General features: G+C 35.3%; 1 protein-coding gene across 3 annotated transcripts in view; it reads left to right on the top strand.

The window, feature by feature from the left end:
* The first annotated feature begins 2,524 nt into the window (after nt 1-2,524).
* LOC117396782 (LIM/homeobox protein LMX-1.2) overlaps nt 2,525-13,450 on the top strand; it is a 69,120-nt gene continuing 58,194 nt past the window's right edge. The window contains exons 1-3 of one of the 3 annotated variants that reach the window (XM_033994966.3): nt 2,525-2,541; nt 8,790-8,915; nt 9,924-10,110. In XM_033994966.3, coding sequence (XP_033850857.2) covers nt 8,846-8,915; nt 9,924-10,110 — 257 coding nt within the window. In that variant the 5' untranslated portion in view covers nt 2,525-2,541; nt 8,790-8,845. Of the gene's footprint in view, nt 2,542-8,242; nt 8,916-9,923; nt 10,111-13,450 lie in introns of those variants that run through there. The other 2 variants (XM_033994965.3, XM_033994964.3) reach the window with 2 other exon arrangements.

The raw sequence follows: 13,450 nt of genomic DNA on the forward strand, positions 1-13,450 counted from the left end.
TGCTCTGTACAGAAACTATTTAAAAACAATGCTGCTGGCCTTTTGCTCTGTTTCTTTCCACACTTGGCTAAATAAAACAGCCTCTTTCTAATTCACGAAACGTGTTCCGCTCTCTAACTAAAACTCCAATAAATGTATGTGGACGAAAAATAAACTGAGAACGTTCTCCTGCAGATTGACTTTATAGCAACAATAATCTACACTGAACGTATGCAGACCAACAGACTGACTGCGAAAGAATTCAGAATGTTAAAGATTATTAGAGCGAAGTTTAATGTAAGACAGATCTATATCATCTAGTGTCATGGTATTTAACACATTCTTAACGAAAATCTATACACGGCCAACAATTCATTTAAAATAGCATTCGAATGCATTGTAGAAATGTGTATTTCCTTAACCAGAATGCATAGCATATGCACAGCATAAATAATTACTTACAAATAATGTAACTCTCTCTCTCTCTCTCTCTCTCTCTCTCTCTCTCTCTCTCTCTCTCTCTCTCTCTCTCTCTCTCTCTCTCTCTATATATATATATATATATATATATAAGAAAAAAGAAAAAAAGGATATTTCAGGTACTTAAAAAGGTAGAATATATATATATATATATATATATATATATATATATATATATATATATATATATATATATATATATATCCTAGTTATTTTTGAGACCATATTAGTTACTGTTGTATATATTGAAAATCCTGCTTTTATTATTAATAATTCTAACCAAAGAAAAAAAGAAAGAAAGACAGAAATAACTGAAATGGTGTATTTCAGTTTTAGTTTCTCAGATGTAATTTCGTCACGAAGAGGACTCAGTTCGAGCTGCAATGCATTCATTACTGAAGCTCCCAATGCCGCGCATGTTCTTACCACAGACTGTGCAGAAGGCTCCGGGTTGGTGTATTTTTTCAGGCTAACAGGTTAAACCCTGCTTACACAGTTCCCCGTCATTAAGAGTGGTTGTTCAGGGGTCCTGCTCTCATTATCTAAGTCGGGGTAATGGGGTGCCAGCGGATTTTCATAACGACCCCCAATTCGGTCGTTTGTACACATGTTCCACACCTGTGTGTTTTTGCAGGTGCCCCAGTTCTTAAAATCAGAATTCCAAAAGCTGCCATAGGGAAAAGTGTGTTGGAAAACAAACAGTGGAGTTTTAATGACGATATGTGTGTGTGTGTGTATATATATATATATATATAATATATATATATATATATATATATATATATATATATATATATATATATATATATATATATATATGAACAGTGTATTGGATTAATACAATCCCCAATCCAAAACTATATGTAAATATAAAAACAAACATGCGTGCATATGCAGAGGTGTGGTGCCCTACGATTCTCTTTAATAATCAACACAACGACTGGAATTATAGTTTTTTTTTTATTTAAAAAATGATAAATGATAATGTATAAAACACACTCGATAATTATTAACCCAAATTCTCTGAAACTTGCGTGCATGAAACTTTCAAAAGCAAGCCGCGCCGGGGTCGGTTTGGGAACCAATTACCCCTCCACCTGTACTTGCAAGAGAGCGCCCTCCCATTCCTGTCACTGCAACGCATGGTATATTCTGCTTTCCAATGAAGAACATGTGATCCATGCCGTTATTTCTCCAGGTACTTTTACAGGATCCCTGTTCTTTTATTAAACACCTTTTGAGGTTCATTTGTACAGAGCGACTCAGAAATCCTTGAGGGTTGAAGATTGCGTTAGGCCTGCTATGAAACAAACCACAGTGTATAGGAAACCTCCACAGTGCTCCAGTGGGTTTAGAAATTGGACTGCCAAAGAAAACATCTCTTTGGACTTCAAGCTCACCAATATCACAACCCCTTAACCTGTCATGCGCAGAACAAGCGATTCCCAAAGTATTGTGTTGCGACCTTATTAAAAATCAAACTGGAAATGCGTGCAATCGCCCTTTCCACCCTATAATCAAGCCTCGCAGACTGAGACACGAGCTACAATAGGAGCAGGTTATAAAACAGAACACCCCCTCGGTTTTGCCAATATAACATTGGTTAGATGTTCCCCTCGTGTCTGTCTTGCACCAGAGTACAGCAATTGATTGATTTGCAAAACACTGCATAGTTCCCACTATCATGTTTAATTAAGTCATTTGATGTATCTCATTAAAAACTCAAGCAATGGAATATTTAAAAAAAAAAAAATTGTTCCCCTTTAAATCCTAGTTTAAAATAAGTGTGCCAACTTTTAAAATGCCAAACCGTTTAGCATGTTTTGCAGGTAGAATTGCCGTACTGTGCAGCAGTGTGTGTGTGTGTGTGTGTGTGTGTGTGTGTGTGGTGTGTGTGTGTGTGTGTGTGTGTGTGTGTGTGTGTGTATCACGAGTTACTGTATTTAACAGCCGAGTATAATTCCATATATGTCCAGCAGAGGGCAGTCTACACAAAACCAAGAGGCCATGTTCTCTTTTAAAGGATTGGCAGATCGGCAGACCATCACACTACAAAGAAAAAGCTGGAAACTGAAGGATACGGTAATGCGAAATTAATGTCTCGAATGTTTACAAATATACTCTCTCTTTTTTTCCCAATACGCTTCCTTTAATTAGCCTGAATGTTTTAAAAACGTGTCCACGAAAGGACAGATCTTGGACGCCTCCTCCGTTCCCATGTAATTATAACAATAACCTAAAACACAAAGCTTTATTTTAAACCTTTATTTTAAAGACAATGCAATGGCATGTGAAAGTGTTATTATTTATGATAGCCTATTGTTTAAAACGAAATGAAACCAAAAATTGAATTTTCTTTTTGGATCATTATTTTCTTTATTAAATGCGTTTGGTATTGATGTTTTGTTTTATTTTTGTATGTTTGACATAGAAAATATGCATGTAAGTTAATATTATTTAATTATAGTCTCCGTTTTCTTTTCTTTTAAATATAGGTCGATGTGAAATTCAGATTGTTATTTAATTATAGGAAGTAATAACATTGCATTTTAATCCGGTTGACTTTGTAAAAACAGTAATCACAAATATGTTATCCATTCTTGATTCGTTCAAATTTTAAAGAATGACTCCCACCACACGTGGATGTGTGCATTACAGAGATAACTTATATTCACTGTGGTTGTCTGAATGCACCTTTTAGTTAAAACCAACTGTGTATTTCAGTGTAGTTATGAATCTTATAAGAATTATAATCTTAAGATTAGCTATTTACAAATGTTTGTCTCATTAAACATTTTAATAATAATAATAATAATAATAATAATAATAATAATAATAATAATAATAATATTTTACTCAAACGGTAACTAGTCTTAATTATTTGATTAAAATCGGTCATGCTAACCTCAAAGTTACATTCATTCAATTTTTCTTAATTTTTTTTTTTTTCACTCCAAATATATGTTCAAAATCGCGAGCAAAACGACCAAGTGTTCCTCAAGCAGTTCCACGCGTTATACAGTGAGCCTGAGCTAAGAACAGTTCTCTCGCTGTGACAGATTCCATGTTATTTGGGTAATCTGACTGGGAAGCGAACGCATTCTCTGGGGTCGGTGATGCGCGGCTAGTATTTAATAAGCATGACAACCCCGGTTTGACAAACACAGGTGGAAGCGTTTTGTTTTTTTAGGGGTTATTTTATTTCTATTCTTGTACTGCAGTTTTTATTCTTAAAGAAAAGAACATAGGATAAGAGCATCAAAAGAGGGACGCATTTCTCAATTTCCACTAGCCATACTGAAAACGTTGATATGCACACATGAACCTTATCGTCCCATTGTGAAAATGAAAAATTTGAATTTGAATACTGATTTTTTGTTTGTTTGTTTTGTTTTGTTTCAGCAACACCGCAGGGCGAGTTACTGTTCAAAGCTAAAATCATTTAACTACGTGCTGTTTTCTCGTGTATCATCGCACTAGCAAACTTGTGCCTGTTCATATTTTTGATAGAGCTATCGTGAAAAGGGTATACCAAGGTGTCTCAGCGACAAGGGCACAATCCTACCCGTAATACTGTCAGTAAAGCTCGAGTTCAACAAAGAACACGGGGTTCTTTACTGTACAAAAACATTGGTTATTTTACACAGAAATATACGTAATTGTGTTAGAAGTGACATCTTAGAATGGGCTTTACCTTTTCTTTTGGGTTAAATAAATTCAAACTTTTTGACACTCAAAATAAATGTAGCACTATGTAACATTAAATACTCATGTGAAAAACACAAAAGGGACCAGTGTACCAGTGTCCTGAGAATTGCGCATCAGTGAGGCTAAGCTATAGGGTGATTAGAAACACATGAGATATCTTACTTACTGATCACCCTGTACTTTAAGAAACGCCGATTCTAAATAATTGTGTGATTTCAAACTCCTCTAATTTTTCTGTTTAAAATGACGTTTTTACCTATTTTGACTGTTAAAACGCGAATCGTTTAACTGGCTGTAGATTTAAATACAGGGCACCGTATACCCTATATGCAGACCTACATATAAAGAGCGATAAATAATAGGCTATCCAATTGAGTAATTTAATTCCCCTGATTTTATGCCTGACCAGCCGAGAGAGAGAGAGAGAGAGAGAGAGAGAGAGAGAGAGAGAGAGAGAGAGAGAGAGAGAGAGAGAGAGAGAGAGAGAGAGAGAGAGAGAGAGAGAGAGACTTATCCCTTGCTAGAGACCATGGAAGGTGCAAACGCAGAAGCTATAGGCGAAGGGAGGGAGCACGTCTCTGTGAATTTACAGCAAGAGCACCGCTAATGAACTGAAACAAGTGGAATAATGTACACCTCACGCTGAAGAACCATAGGGGTCGTCCAGGGTCGCCACTGAGAGGCTATGAAGCAGCTCCAAAGTGCAGGAGCCCTATAGACAACAGGGAACTGAGAGCAGGGGAACGAAGCGCACACCTATATTGTTAAAGTGTTGCATGCTTGCACTGCCTAAAACAAGGAGCCTGCATTGTCCTTTTAAAGGAATACACGTTTGAATGCCTGTTCTATGGGGTAGCATTGATCAGGTACATGCGCAATTGTATTCGGTATTTAATAATAATATTATTATTATTATTATTTATTTCTTAGCAGACGCCCTTATCCAGGGCGACTTACAATTGTTACACGATATCACATTATACATTATTTCACATTATACAGATATCACATTATTTTACATACAATTACCCATTGATACAGTTGGGTTTTTACTGGAGCAATCTAGGTAAAGTACCTTGCTCAAGGGTACAGCAGCAGTGTCCCCCACTGAGGATTGAACCCACAACCCTCCAGTCAACAGTCCAGAGCCCTAACCACTACTCCACACTGCTGCCCGTTAATAATAATAATAATAATAATAATAATAATAATAATAATAATAATAATAATAATAATAATAATAATAATAATAATAATAATAATAATAACAACAACAACAACATATAAAAAACACACTTGGTAACCACCAGACGTACACAACATTAAAGAAAACACAATTTGTGTTAATGTCCCACACAAGTCGGCCTTGATCACAGAATTCAGTGTTTTTATTTTTATTAGTGCGTATTAATCCAACTAATATCATTGCAGTGTTATGCCTTGAATCTAAGTTTATCATAGTTGAATGTATCCTTCTACACTGAATGCACGCAATGACTGCAATGATGTAAATTTCTGAAATTGTCAATACATGCCAAAACATAACATCTTCATTAAAATCTTTTTTTTTTTGGGGGGGGGGGGGGATCCTGTTTTACAAGAGAGGTCTTAAAAACCCGTCGTGATTGTTTTTCGTGAGCTCATTGGCCGTACCGCCTCCCCTTACAAGAATACTCAAAAACAGCCGGGTACACGTGCAATTAATAACACTTTAACCATCGTTACTTCATTAGATAGCTCGGGTCACAATGACAAAATAAGAGCACCAAAGCATACTTTTTTTTTTGTTTATTTTTTTGGTTAGGTACCAGCTTTTAAAAGTGTGATGTTGCTGCAGTACACTGCCAGCCAAATGTTTCTGAATTAAAATCGCATGCGACAGATTTTAAAAGCATTCTAATATACATTTGACAGGAAACAAAAGTTATTTTGTGCGTCTCAAACATAAGATTTGTTTAAAATCTGTGTATGTCTAAATTTGATTTGACAGTGCACAAGAAGGTGTATGTCTGCTTCACGGCAAATGCGTGCATCCATTACTGTGAGTGGCATTTCATTTTAAATGGAGGCATACTGGACCCAAAATGAGATTCATTTGGTCTTCTCGTATAACACTCTAAACATACCATTCGTTCATCTGTTTACGCATAATCCATCTGTAAATATAATACATTTGTTTTAAAATGCTTAATCTCTGTCTCCGGCCTTTTTGGCATTTTTTTTCTTAAAAAAACTAATACAAATAAAGGCAATAATGCAATGCGTAAAAGAGCACGATACAGTCAGATATGGATAGATTGATATCTTCCTTTGGAAATTAAATCGAGGGGAGTCCATGAATAGAAAAGGCATAAAAAAAGATTTTCAAATAACCCGTTAGAGATATCTAGAAAAAAAAGAAAGGGGAGAGGTGATAGAATCGTTTCATTTCATTTCTCGGTGCTGTCTTTCATGCGATCTGTGAATGCATTAGTAAAGTGAAGATAAGGTTCTACACAGCGGCCGCGAATGGAGCGGCTGTAGCCCACTGCTCGCTGCGCTCCACATCTCTATGCAGCGACGCGCTCCTCTCCTGATTATCATCCGCTCATCGCCAGGTGCAGAGGGAGAGAGGGGTCAATAGGCTTCGTCTTTTGTCATCAGTACAATGCCACAGTGCATGTTAGAGCCGCGATGGGTGAAAACGGCTTTTTCAAAACCCCTGCGTAAAAGTCAACTACATGTATATAGGCTATTGTTCGTGACTGGTATAATTAAAGATAGGCCTATTGTAATATGTTTACAAAAGGCAGAACAGTGTGCCACGGTATAGCAGTAATTACCTTAGGAAGTGCATGACCTCAAAAATTATATATATATATATATATATATATATATATATATATATATATATATATATATATATATATATATGTATATATATATATATATATACATACGTGTGTGTGTGTGTGTACGTGTGTGTGTGTGTGCGTGCGTGTGTGTGTGTGTATGTGTTAAAACATGTGTATGTTGATTATAATGCACCTTTAAAAAAAAACTCACTGCAGGTGTTTCATATAAAAAATTGATTTGCAGCTATTGTAACAAAAAATAATGATGATGTTGAAATTCTATAGGCTTACTGTCTTTTGTGCTGTGGTTTGTTTTATCTTTAATTACATGTTCGGCAAAATGTTGATTCTTCACCATAACGACCCTCCCCTGTACACAAATATAATGCAATTATTATTATTATTATTATTATTATTATTATTATTATTATTATTATTATTATTATTATTATTATTTTAAATACATATTTGGTAGATAGTTAAAATGGTTGTTATGCTAGTCATGCAGTTTTATTCAAATGTTTAGCCTTTCCCTATGCTATATTAAAAATCATAGCAGTAAAGCAAATGACAAGGCCTTTTCATATACTGTGTTCTTTTTTAAAAAAAAATGTTACATGAGATTTTATTAATGTTTTGTCAAAGAATTGAAGGACACCGCCATGTGTAGTACGATGTAATTTTACAGTAAAGGCTAACATAAATATATATCAAAATCTCAAAAACCTACACTATAAGGATTTGGTTTGAAATAACAAAATGCATTGCAAATAAATGTAAACTACATACCGTTTTCTTGAAACTCGCATCCAAGGAAACATGAATAAATATATCAAATTCGATAAATGTATATTAAATTGGTTATCTCCCATTCTGGGCAAAGGATTTATGTAAGCATTTTACCGAGACGAATCCCACGAGAGTACTGTTTGTACTATCCGAGAGATAATAATAATAATAATAATAATAATAATAATAATAATAATAATAATAATAATAATAATAATAATAATAATACATTTTAAACACTTTTGGTGATTTTCAAAAAAAGATTACAAAAAAAAAATAGTCGAGTTTAATTTCAAGAAGTAGTTATTTGCTTTGCCGGACAGTTGCTCGCAGATTAATGACACTATTGACTCTCTGTAGGCGGGACGTTTAGCTGAACTGTGAAGCGCAGGAACACGGCGCGCACCAATAGCATCCAAATGTCAGCAAAGAGACTTAAAAAAAAGCGAGTGACGCGGCCAAAGAAGGGGAGGGTGTATCCGTGCGCCTCAATCTCGGTTTTGAACTGTGCAGTGAGAAAGACGCACCATGGCACGTTAACTTCAGAAGACACTTTGCAACACTTCGGATCGTCTTTCCTGGATATACAGCTACAACTGATTCGTTTTCTCCCACCTCGAGTCCGCTACAACATCATAAAACTGTTGGATTGAACTGAAGCTCCTGTCTCTGCTAAAAAAAAAAAAAGACAAAAAACCCCCAAAAAAGACGGTGCTTCCTCGTTCTGTTTTAGCAAGAAGAAAAGTAAAACTATACAGGTGACGACAATACTACTTTATTTAAGATTGCGACGCGGCGCGGTGTCTTACCCAAGTGCTCTGAATCAAACTGAGTTGTATGTATATAGAGAGAGATATTTAAAGACTCGTGTTGTTTAGTAAGGCGCCACTCCATTGTGTATGTATGCTGACTGAGTAATAAGTGCTTGTGTAGAGTGTTCGGGAGTTAAAGAGAGAAGACCAGTCTTGTGACTATATCTTGTTATGGATATTGCAACAGGTCCCGAGTCCTTGGAAAGGTGCTTTTCACGCAGAGCGCACTCGGACTGCTCGAAGATGTTGGACGGCATTAAAATGGAAGATCATGCTCTACGTTCGGGACCCGCCGCTTTAGGAGTGCTGCTCGGTAAGTTTGTACTGCATTTCATTTTAATACTGTCCACACGACACATGCCCTTACACAGCAGTACAGTTCTGGTCACAGTAGCTTGCTACAGAGTACCCAAAGTTGCACTGCGCGGTAGTGCATTGCGATGTGTATATGGGGTCCAGAATCTAGCGCTGTACTGCAGCTTATCGGAAGTTGCAGAATGTGTTTGTATTGGGGTTCACGGATGTCTTGGCACTGGTATACAGTATATACTGGAGTAGAGAGTGCATCAGATTGGTGTCATGCTTACTTTGCAATGATAAACATTTGCCTTCCATGCAATGAAATGAAAGTAAGCATCCCCACTGAAACTACTGATACAAATAAAAACAACACACAAGGAAACTCGTATTCAGTATATATTGTGTTTTAAATTTCTTTTTATCGAATTATTATTTTTTTCCAAAAATGAAACAAACCCTTTACACCCATAGTTCCATTCTAATGCATTCATACTCCCTGGAAACAAACCAGGTGACGTGTTTTATTAGAATGCTGTCTGTTCTTAACCTTTATTGCCTGTCACAGCTTACTCCACTTGGAATGTCGACTTACACGTGGATGAGAAGTTTAGGTTTACCACGAGCAACACCAACATAAACCTGAAAAGCAAGATGGCATTAGCCGTTTATGTAAACCACATTACAGCCTTATACCCCAAAAAACACAAGTATGCTTGCGTAAACCGATCACTAAGCTACACCTGCATATTGAAATTCATATTGCAACTATATTAAATTGAAAACGTTTCAGTGCAGTGTCAAGTGGCGTGTGTGTGTGTTTCCCTATATATATATATATATATATATATATATATATATATATATATATATAGATAGATAGATAGATAGATAGATAGATAGATAGATAGATAGATAGATAGATATTTTACGCACGGTCAAAGACAGTTACCTTTTTTTGTAATACTCGTGCGTTGCGCTTGGATATAGTTTGTAATAGTTTCCTGTATTGTTTCTGTGCCAGGGTCAGACTGCCATCCCCAGTCAGTGTGTGAGGGGTGCCAGCGGCCGATCTCGGATCGCTTTCTGATGAGAGTGAATGCATCTTCGTGGCACGAGGAGTGTTTGCAGTGCGCTGTGTGTCAACAACCCCTCATCACCAGCTGTTACTTCCGGGATCGAAAACTGTACTGCAAACACGACTATCAACAGTAAGTGACGGATTGATGTTTATTTATGTGAAATAACACATACACATTTAAAATACAATAAGTGTCTTTTATTAACATTATCATTTTTACATGTAGCATTACATGACAGACTGCTAGGCGGCGTGTTATTTTCCTTTCTTTTGCTAAGCTTACCGCAGTTCGGCTGCATTTGCATTTGCAGTATAAATGCCAGTTTTGGTTTTGGGCTTCAGAAACGTTTCACATTTCAATTTAAAAACGAGGGCCTTTTTTTTCTTGCTTAGTAGGACACGCCTCGCAGCGAATTGCATGTCGTTTTTTTATGTTACTAAATGAATTACTTTTGCATCATATCAGAATGTTGTAGGTTTATTTATTTAAATTAAAACACATAAAAATTAATCCTTGTACGGTAGCTACGGAAAATAATGGAATCGGTAACTGCGTGGTGTGCGTGTATAACACCGCCGTGTGTGTTGTTTCTGTGTTCTATTTAAAGGGTAGTATCTCTCAACGTTTGTAAGTACAGCCTCGTTTTATTATTGAATGTGCAGTTTATTGAAGTATAATTTTGAATTCGTCCAGTAGCTCACTGCAGTCCCGGTTATATTTGTTTTTATATAATGCAGTTGTTACAGGATTCAGCCTATTGTAACCTTTTCCTACACGGACACAAATATTTAATGGAAACGTTTTGATGGTTACTAGCAACTTAATTTATTTATCATTTTTTGCGATAAATAACTAAATAAATACATTTCGACACACAGAGTTTTTTTTTAATTTTAGCTTCATAAATATTAAATTGCTTTAAAATTCATTTACCAAATATTATAATTAAACACAATAATAATAATAATAATAATAATAATAATAATAATAATAATAATAATAATAAATTCTCAAGCCTTTCAACATCTTTAAATTGAATCACGTTTTGTGTAGCGCTGTTTTAATCTTGAATCGTTTATTGTTCTTTTTTATTTTTTTGATTATTGATTTGGAAACGATAATAGCGTGTGAAAGAATTAATGCAATAAACGTTTTTAAAAAATTTGGGGTTTTTTTTGGTTAGGTGGGAACCTTCACGCGTTAAGTTTCTTCTGCGTTGTATACAATAGCGGACGGTTAATGGTTGGTATTTGCGGCTGATTTCTCCAGTGTATTCTGAAAATGTAGGCAAATCTGAAACAGATAAAATAGACTGTTTGATCACCTGTCTGAATCGCAGCAACCGCACCTTTCGAGCGGTCTTATCTGGTAGAGCCAACCAAGAAATAACTGACCAAACAAAGAGAAGTGGAAACCAGCGGAGTTCAGATTAGAGAAAGAAAGGGGACGCGCATATGTTATTGATGCATTGTTTTAAAATGGTTTTAATAGAAACAGTTTTGAACTTTATTCTACTGCAGTTACGCGTTGGGTTATGGAAACGAGTTTTTCTAGTGTCTGAGATAGGGATTAAACGGGGTGTGTTTATTGTAAGGTAACTGCAGAATTATCTTATCAAGATGAAAGAAAGCAGGGACAAGAAACGCGGCGTTACTTGCGAGGTAGCGTGAAATAATAATTATAATAATAAACACGAGAAGATTATTGTTTGTTTATTTTTACAATACTTGCAAAAGTTGATTAAAACTCCAGTACAATAAGAAAACGATCGTAGCAATCTGACTCACTGTCAACACAGGATTTGAATTGAAACTGTAAACCACAAAAGCACATTGGTGATAAAGGATATATTATTTTAAAACAGGCTACATTTCGCACCGCTAAGACAATTATTCATGTCAGATCAATATCGAGTCGCCTATATATCACATACAGTGTTTATTCTAATGCGAACATGTACAATTAGATAAACCCTTTTATTTTATAAATAACATAATTTAAACCAGTTAAATAATACAAAAAATACAATAAAAAAACACATTACGCCTGAAAATAAAAGGCCTCATTGTATTTATAATTACTGATTAACACGCATTACTTATAATAATAATAATAATAATAATAATAATAATAATAATAATAATAATAATAATAATAATAATAATAATAAATGTCATGCTATAGTAAAAACATGTAAACTTATCAAGTAAGTTTTTAACAGTGCATGAGTGTTATGTTATTTCTTTAAAACTAATACTATGGTATCCAAAATTATTATTTTTTGTTATATAATGGTTTATTTTCTTTTACTTGAAGAAGCTTTATTAAATAGAAAGACAATACAGCGCCTTCTCACTACGCCGATATATTTTTAACACAGCAGCCTTAAATTAATTAAATCCACGTGAAGTGTGTGTGTGTGTGTGTGTATATATATATATATATATTTAGCTCAAAGAGCCAGCTGCCCATATATATAGTATATAGGCCAACTGTTTTTACTTTCATTGTTTTGATAAGAAATACCTTAAGAACGCGTATATAAGCTTCTGAATGTTTATGTATGGCCAACTATGTAGAGCTCGGCCGGATAACGTGTAGAAAATACATTTCACTGCAGATTTAATTCGACAGATACAGGACTGGTAAAAATAATAATTTGGCCGCGTTTAAGTTTTAGAAACTTTTTTAAGGCCGGGGAGAGAATTCTATAATTATCTGTTGGTACAAAACCGTAAACAGAAAATAGACAACATTTAATTTTATGTTGTATGTCTGTTTTAATATATGTGCATTTATTTTTTACATTTTCTGATATTCTGAATGTGTGTAACAGTGTGATTTATTTTCTTGTTTATTAACCTATAATAGACAATTTGCCGTCATATAAGCACTGATTGTGGGAGTTACTTACATTTAAACTCATTTTATCGAGAATCAAGTATCACTGCATTTTTTTTAAACGGCAAGCCGTTATCGTTTTCCCATAGGCCTGCATAAATAATTATAATGGAGCTAAAATTATACAAAATACCGAGAGAGAGAGAGAGAGAGAGAGAGAGAGAGAGAGAGAGAGAGAGAGAGAGAGAGAGAGAGATTGATTTAAGGACCATCAATGTATTACGGAGCTTAATAAAAAGGTGTGTGTTTGTGTGTGTACGGGTATGTAAATTCAGTATTTTGTGTACAGTATTTTCGTGTAGACCTTCACTGCAGTACAGACCTAATGCGTAGTAATTCTCTAACTCGCAGAGTCCGTTCTCCAGCTCGTATCAGTTTAGATTGAATCTGAGGTCCCGTCTTCTTCTGCCCGGATTTCCAGCTTCACAGTTGCGCAAGATTTAGTTTCACATCCAGTAAATCCGCGTTGTTGAAAGAACCACCATGATGTCAAGTCTTGAAAAGAGATATGCTGTTGTACCCCACATCCCTGCCCACCGCATGAGCACACTTCATGCCTGTCACTACA

The sequence above is a fragment of the Acipenser ruthenus genome, chromosome 15, assembly GCF_902713425.1.
Source record: "Acipenser ruthenus chromosome 15, fAciRut3.2 maternal haplotype, whole genome shotgun sequence".
In the NCBI taxonomy this organism is placed as follows: Eukaryota; Metazoa; Chordata; class Actinopteri; order Acipenseriformes; family Acipenseridae; genus Acipenser; species Acipenser ruthenus.